The sequence below is a fragment of the Calypte anna genome, chromosome 3 (assembly GCF_003957555.1).
Source record: "Calypte anna isolate BGI_N300 chromosome 3, bCalAnn1_v1.p, whole genome shotgun sequence".
In the NCBI taxonomy this organism is placed as follows: domain Eukaryota; kingdom Metazoa; phylum Chordata; class Aves; order Apodiformes; family Trochilidae; genus Calypte; species Calypte anna.
In genome coordinates, this window is record NC_044246.1 from 66961134 (window position 1) to 66969236 (window position 8103).

Consider the following 8103-nt stretch of genomic DNA (forward strand, 5'->3'; position numbering starts at 1 on the left):
CAGATGTCATCAGGAAAGGTGTTGGTAAGCGACTGCTAAAGACCTACATTAACAGGATATACTTGCTTGCATACTTTGTATATCAATATAATAAGGCATCATAAAGCTTCAGAGCAACTCAGGGATGATATGGAGCTAGACACATTCCTGCATTTCTGCAAGGTGTTGGTAGGGGCTTCAGAACCCTCAGAACTAATCACAGGGGTCTTCATTAGTCTTCAGGTATTTTCCATTTACGGCCTCCTTGAGTGCCCAGTCATGGAGGAGGCTGTAGTCATAGTGCTCCTCATCCACTTGTTTCAGAAAGGCCAGTCCAGAAATGGCTTGCCACTCTCTGAGAGATGGGATACGGATTTCCTTTATTTTTTCACTCCCTGGGACAAAGCCAAAGAACTTCTTGACGTGCTGCATGGCATAGAGCCTGGAGTGCTGTTCTGTTGCTTCATCAAAGAGCTCCTGCTCATTATGGACATAGCTGCTCCAGTATCTGAAGTGCAGAAAGCTGAGCGGGGAGAAACAGCTTGCCAGGCAGTAAGAGAGAAAGACAGTGATGACTACCACGGCAATGAGAAGCCAGCCAGCCACCTTTACAAAGGTTAAAAAAAAAATAATTAAAAAAAATGCTGTTAAGGCTGAAAATTCAATGGTAAAATCTGAGCATCATAAAAATCCATGTGAAGAAATTCACTTTTTTTTTTCCTGAATAAGGTTAATGGGGTACAACCTTCTTAAGGGTCTGTTGCCATGAATCCCAGTCCCTCTCTACTGGGGGTAGCCATATAGTAAAATAATTTCTTTAAAGTTTAAGGAAGTTCTGTTGTATAACTTAGGTATTTTGCCTCCACAGCTATTATCATGAGAAGTTATACAATTCCTTGCCTATATTGGCTTATAGCCTGTTTACAGTCAGAACATTAAGTTGTCACTTCAGAGTAGCTATCTATTATTTACCCAGTATATAAGATTTTAGAATGGGATCTGATCTAAATCCAAGCTTTTAATTTGGTATGTATGGCACTCATAGCCTAGTCCCCTTAGTCACATGTTTCTTATGTTTAAATGAAGAAACTTCATAGCTTCTGAGCTCTTAAGCTTCTATTTGTCTTACTTCATAGTATTTTTAAAGATACTACACATATCCTCCATTAGCAGGACAACCAGAGATGGTAGTTTATAGACCTGAAGTTCAGTTCCATTTGCAGGAAGAAAGCAGGCTTCAAAACAGAATGATCTGGTATTATCCTAACACTTTGCCTGCCAAATTAACTCTAGTTCTCATTGTTAGATGTGCAGGCAACAGAGGCAACACAAGTTACTCACTTGTGACTGGTACCGGAGTAGGAGAATCACTTCATCTCTTTCCCGGGTCAGCTCTGACGGAACCAACTGACCACACGGAAATGCAGCCAATATCCTTCTGCGTTCCCTAGCAGTAAAGCTAAGATTAACTCCATAATAGTCCATAGGCACATACTCACTGAATGCACAGACATAGTATGAGCCATTTATCAGGGTGACTGCCAGCCACGTTACTGGAGCAACCAGTGCTCTCCCAGTGATGCTGCAGAAGACAAAGCAGATCAGTTTGCATTGAAGTAACCGGTTGCGCATCGTCTCTTCCTGAAGAGGAGAACTTTTGCCTGTAACCAGCCTCCAAGTCTGATTATTCAGGGCGTAGCCAACAATGAAAAGGATTAGTGCAGGAACTCCTAGGAAGGCCAGCCCATAGAAGAGATTCTGCCCAACATGACAGGGACAGCTGAATGTAAAAAAGGAGAAAAGCTGCTGCCCACCAATTGTCAATATTGCAATTAAAGCATTAGCAATTACAACCTCTTTGCCTTTTAGGAAAGTTAGCCACTTTGGAAGTAAAGTCATTTTAGATCTTACTCTTTACCAGATGCTCTCACTTTAAGTCAATACCAACTTTTAGTTATATTTAACTAATGTTAGTGGCAGACTAGGACAGAGCAAGCAGCTTAAAAACCCCAATCAAACAAAAAAAAAAAAATAACCAACAAACCCCAACAACACAAAACCAAACAAACCCACAAATTCAACCCCCAAAACAACCCTACTAGTCCTTCTTCTCCCACTAATTTTTGATTCTGCCCCATGATACCTAGAAGCTCATTTGTGAGCTTTAAATACACTTACAGACATCAAATCATGTGCTTATTTATTGTTTAATTGATTAAATAGTTTATCTCAGTGGTTCTGGAACATTTAGCTTTTAGGTAATTGGGAGCTCTGCTAACCCCTTGCTAATTGTCTGAAACTAACACTAAATTCTCCCTACTTTTTTGGTGCCATGCAATGCTATCAAACTGGTAACTGCCCTGTCAGGGTTAACTGGCAAGCTGTTTGTTAATCAGTGGTGATTAACAGAATCATGGGATGGAACTAGGGAAAAAAAAAAAAAAAAAAAAAAAAGAGGTCTTTCATCTGTTCTTCATTAAAAACAAACTAACAAAGCCCTGTCAAGTGGACTGATTCTAAACAACTAAGCATTTAGACTTTCAAATGCTTCCACATTAAAATAAAACCAGAAGAGATTCTGTAAGTTACACAAAGTTTAGAATCTCAGTTCTGTTCATATTTAATGTCAGTTCTGATTCTGAGGCAATTTGCTCTCCCAACACTGGAGTCTGAGATGTAGTCATCTGCTGGACCGTAAGGATTCCGAGTTTCACCTGCAGGTGGCAAGAAACTCGCGTTTCTCTTCCTGGCAGCGATCAATGTTTCCTTTGGAAAGTTTTTTTTTGGCAATGTGTGATCTGTTATTCACTTCACACAGTGTCAAGCCAGCTTCAGTTATGCTAGTGCTAAAAGCTGGCATTTATATAGCATGCTTATGACTAAAAGTTCAAAGATTTTCTCTAAGTATTGTCACTACCATTCTGCAGACAGAGCTGGGTAGAAATTTTTCAGGTAAGAAGTTCAGAAATGGTTTCTGAATATTGGGATGCATAATCTGAACTTGCAGTCTCTCTCAAAAATCAAGCATTAAATAGAGGTTAATTTAAAATGTTTCACTCCTGATGATTTTCTCTGAGTTATACTTTGTCTATGCTGATGCTATCCAGTAGTTCTGTGTGTTGCATACTTGGCAGATCCAAGTATGCAAAAATCTGTGTTTAAGTCCTGAGAAGATGAAATGCCCATAAAATGGGCATGTTTACCAAGAACAGAAGAAAAATGAGCCATAAAGTCTATGAAGAAAACTGACTTCCCAGTACAGATGGCAATCTCCAGTATATGTGGACTTGGTTGCACAATATAATTGTGTCTGACTGCACAGACTCTTCTCTCCCCTTGCAGAGAGGATTCCTAAGAGTACCCTTCAGCTGGAGGAGTAGTTTTAGCACCCATGGTATCTGCTTGTATGGCAGAGGCACGATCACAGCTGTTACACACATGGATGTTGTTACACACATCTTGCCTGTTGTCTAGGCAAGATCTTGTTCCTCCAGTGTGTTGTTAGCATTGACACTTGCTTGTCTCATCCCCAGTCACAATCTGTGCATGAGGTTCTTGCTGGTAATTTGCTTTCAAAACTATGTGACACCTTTGCACAAAATTAAAAGCTATAGAGAAACATGCTGAAAAACCCAGCAGCACTTTGCTACAGCTTTTTGTGAAGCTGTTGTTGAGTGCTTGGTTGTCTCAGTAGAGTAGTAGTACAACAAAATCCCAGTGCTGTCTGAATATTGCCATTTTCTGTATCATAGGATTTTTGCTAATTTTTAAATTTTGTTTTGTAGTAGTGGCCTTATATTTTGGGGAAAAAATCCTCCTTTAAATTCAGCAGAATAAACCCATCAGCCTATTACAGAATTATTTTGAATACATGTTTTCTAGAACTCTTCTCATATGCCTCACTTAATTTTAAAATCTCTGACTGATTGCTGCTGAGATTTGTTTGGGAAGCTATGTCTTACCCTTGGTTTACAAGGGAGGAAGGCTTTCCCAAGCATCATTTGTTTACTCAAGAAACACATTAGATGTGAAACTGAAGAGATGTACAACACTGAAATATTCATAGTCAGCCTAGGGCTGTTGAATCAAGCAATTTATACAATCAATACAACAACTTTGTGCTGTTGCATTGTCACTTCTTTGGCATTTGCTTTCATGCTGTGCTGTAAATAATCCTGCTGGGTCATCCTATTATGGAACAAATTACAGACTTGAATCCAATTAAGAGCTTGGGCGCCACATCAAACCTTGAAGTAATCGTGTTTGTGGAGCAACTGGGAATCCTAAGGTAGACACTTAGGCTCTTTATCAGATGCCTGGTAACAATTAGGCCTGATTGCAATCCAAAATACCACTAGCTGAGGTAGCCACCTCACCTCTGAGGCAAAGTGATGCTTATAGCTGACATCTGAGGCAAATAGTTATTATGTAGGCAAACCTTAGCCATGATTTTGCTTGTCATTTTGCAGGATTCTGTCAGCTTGATTTCATTGCCAGGAAATCACTTACAGGAATAAGTTACTTTTTTTCTGAAGAGCTGAGAGTGGTCTATCATTTTCTGTTAAAACATCTTATTGGGAGAAATATCATACCTCCCTATACTCCCATAGAGAAACAAACAGTTTTTCTTCTCTTGTTTGATTTTTATTGAAAGAGAAGCAGCCATGACAGAAAGGAAAGATAGGTTTCAGTTCCTTTTGCCACCTGCTGTAGTCAAAACTGGTGCTGTCATCTCTTTCTTCCAGGAGCTCAGTTATTAATAATAACTGATGTGGTAATAAGTGATATGGTGTGACTATGGTGGGAAGAAGCTGTATTCCTTTTCTGCCAGCATTCTACCAGCTTCACTTAGTTTCCCCCCAGAGAGGATTTTAGCATTGATTGAATCAGCAAAAGGTAGGGATTTTGTTATCTGTTGTCCAGGAAAAGGTAGAGAGAAAGATAAAAGTGTTCATAGAATCATTAAGGTTTGAAAATACCTTCAAAATCATTGAGTCCAGCTGTAATCCAACTACCACAACCACTAAACCATATCCTGAATTGCTACATCTAAATGCTTCTTGAACATCTCTAGGGATGGCAACTGTACCACCTCCCTGGGTAGCCTATTCCAGTGCCTCACCACTCTTTCAGTAAAGAAATTTTTTCTAGTATTTAACCTAAACCTTCCCTGGCAAAACTTAAACGTATTTCCTCTCATCCTATCACTGCTTCCGTGGGAGAAGAGACCAACACCAGCCTCTCTACAACTTCTCTTCAGGCAGCTGTAGAGAGCAGTGAGATCTCCCCTAAGCCTTCTCTTCTTCGGATGAAGTGACCCCAGTTCCATCAGTCACTCCTCATACAACAGGCCCTCCAAACCCCTCACCAGCCTTGCAGCTCTTCTCCAGACATGCTCTAGGACCTCAGTGTCTTTCTTATACTGTGGTGCCCAGAACTGAACACAATACTCAAGCTTTGGACTCACCAGGGCTGAGTACAGGGGCACGATCACTTCCCTACTTCTGCTGAACACACAGGTCTTGGTACAGGCAAGGATGCTGTTGGCCACCTGGGCCATGTTCAGCTGGCCATCCACCAGTACTCCCACATCCTTCTCTACCAGGCAGCTTTCCAGCCACTCTTCCCCAAGCCCATAGCGTTGCTTGGGGTTATTGTGACCAAAGTGCAGGACCTGGTACTTGGTCTTGTTAAACCTCATACCACTGACCTCAGCCCATCAGTCCAACCTGCCCACATCTCTCTGCAGTGCCTTCCTACCCTCAAGCAGATCAACACTCCTGCTCAATTTAGTGTCATCTGCAAACTTGCTGAGGGTTATTGTATGATCCATTTGAAGGTTGCTTCCTGTAAAGTTTGGAGTAGGAGACTGAACCCTGATCTCTCCAATCCTGCAGAAGTGTTTTCATCTCTGCACTAGCAGTCAAAAAGCTGCCATTCTCTGCCTCCTGTAGCTGCATTTTGATTTACATTTTGCATGGATATCAAGCCTGCCTGTGCATGTTAAAAACAGGTTCCAGACATATGCCAACCTCTGCTTTTTTGCTTTCTTTTTTCTTTTCTTTTCTTCCTTTCCTTTCTTTTTTTTTTTTTTTTTTTTTTTTTTTTTTTTTTTTTTTTTGTTTGTTTGTTTGTTTTTTTCTTTTCTTTTTTTTTTTTTTCCCACAGGGCTGCAAGTCAGACAACAGTTAAAATTAAGAAGGTGGTTTTGTTCTGTTCCTGAGGATGTGGATGCAGTCCACCATTGACTTGTTTTCCTCACTGAAGTAATTGAATCCCCAGTTATTTGAACACACTATTTCAGCTTCATTTTGCCAGTCATGGGCAAACCTTTCAAAATGTACTACATTCTACCCAATACACCATCCAATATATGTGTGAATTCACATTTACACATTTTGGCATGTATGCATTTTCCAAACCACAATGTGTTCCTATCATGGTCTGGTACACAGTGTACCTTCATTATTGAGGTATTATTAATGAAGGCTGAAATAATTAATCTTTATATTCAGAACTGAATAAATAAAATGGTACTCCTTTATTGGTAGCCTTAAGTGCTTTGTGATGGTTTCACTACAGTTAAACTCTGCTAATGATAAAATTTCAGAACTGTTCTTAAAATGCAATGCAGTACACTTTCTTATGAAATATGGGATGTCTCTTGCAGTGCGAGGCATCGTGTGCTTGTCACCAGTTGGAGACAATCTGAGAAACAAACGCATTTCAGTCTCTATATAAAATGCAAGTAACTAGAGAATTTTAATGCGTGGCTTTTATAATTTATTTAAATTCAGATATGGGAACTACCTACAATACTTTCACTTATAAAATGGAGTCAGATTCTGCAGGGCCAGAAAAATGCCTAGAAAAAAATGGAACAGGCTTCTTATATTGTAAAGCTGGCAACACCAGCTTGTTCTGTATAAAATGAAAGCTATTTGGATTACTATGTTTTCTACATAAAGAGCTGAAAATACTTTCATCTGTCCTATTTTTTGTTGAATTGTGTCATAACTTTAATTTTTTAAAAAGTAAATTAATCCTTCTTGTCCCAAATTAATAACATCTGCTGCTTTCTGTGTACCTGGAGTAGTAAATATCTGTAATTTAAATCAATGAATTTAAATTGAATAACAGTGTGCAATTCAAATGAAGCCATGTATTTTCACTTCTTTCCCTGAGAGGACTCAGTCGAAATATATGTGGATATAAGTCCTATAAGGAAAGACAACTACCTGTTTAATTTCTAAATTCACTAGTGACCATAGTCTAAGTTTATTGCAAATCTAAACTAACAGAATGGGACAAATTTACTTCAGGAGGAAACAGAAAAATTAAACCTGAATGTTTGTAGCAGGGATGTTTACAAATCAGGGTTAGAACATGTTAAGAGTGATACAGTGTCTCTTAGAAACAGTATTAATGGAAGTGCCATGTCCATGAGCTGGCAGCTGTAGCAGGTACCCAGTTTATTCCTCTAGGCATCTGGATGGTCTAGCTATGTCTTTCCAGCTTTGCAGAAACATGGTGATAGTAGTGCCTTTTAACCCATACTGCTCCTGCCTTGGCAGATATTAACTCACCAGGCTAAAGCAGTCACATATCACATAAGGCTATAGCTCCTTTAACTTGAAAATTATCAATTTTTAATTACTTTGTGCAGCAGTATCTTGCAGTTGTGTTTTTGTTCTTCAGAGGGAGCTTTTTTTTAACCCTCTAAGCACCAAAAGCTGACGCAAGCTGCAGAACAAATTTGCTGTCCCTAAAAACACAAGACCTGTGAATCTCTTGGGGCTGCCTGGTTTAACTTCCCATGGCTGTTTGCTGAGTCTTTGATTACAAATAATTCTTCTGGATGGTGCAGCAATTTGTGTTGTGTACAGAATGAGATCTGTTTCTACTCAAATTTCTCCCAAAGGGCTCCGTACACGTAGAAAATAGGAGGAGCATCAGCAACATTACAGAATGCAGCAAACACAGCCCATGCAAAAGGCAGAAGAGCAGAAAGGAGGAAACTTTGGAGGAGGTAAAGAGGAAATACAGCAACCAAGAGAAAACCATGCTGCCTGAGGAAGAAAAGACAAACTGACAGTTGAGTACATCAGGCATTGCACAAGCAAC

General features: G+C 39.6%; 1 protein-coding gene across 1 annotated transcript; it reads right to left on the minus strand.

Moving 5' to 3' along the window:
* On the minus strand, window positions 1–1878 carry CALHM4 (calcium homeostasis modulator family member 4). Its single transcript, XM_008497380.2, has 2 exons — window positions 1321–1878; window positions 1–585 (listed from the first exon to the last, which is right to left on the minus strand). The coding sequence occupies exons 1-2, from the start codon at window positions 1876–1878 to the stop codon at window positions 193–195; spliced, it is 951 nt and encodes a 316-aa protein (XP_008495602.1). The 3' UTR covers window positions 1–192.
* Between the last annotated feature and the right edge of the window lie 6225 nt (window positions 1879–8103).

Bases quoted from the DNA above. Each gene is read 5' to 3' on its own strand.
- CALHM4 (XM_008497380.2), bottom strand. From the start codon at position 1,878: ATGACTTTACTTCCAAAGTGGCTAACTTTCCTAAAAGGCAAAGAGGTT. The intron at 586-1,320 runs GTGAGTAACTTG...ACCTTTGTAAAG, and splicing joins TACTCCGGTACCAGTCACAA to GTGGCTGGCTGGCTTCTCAT.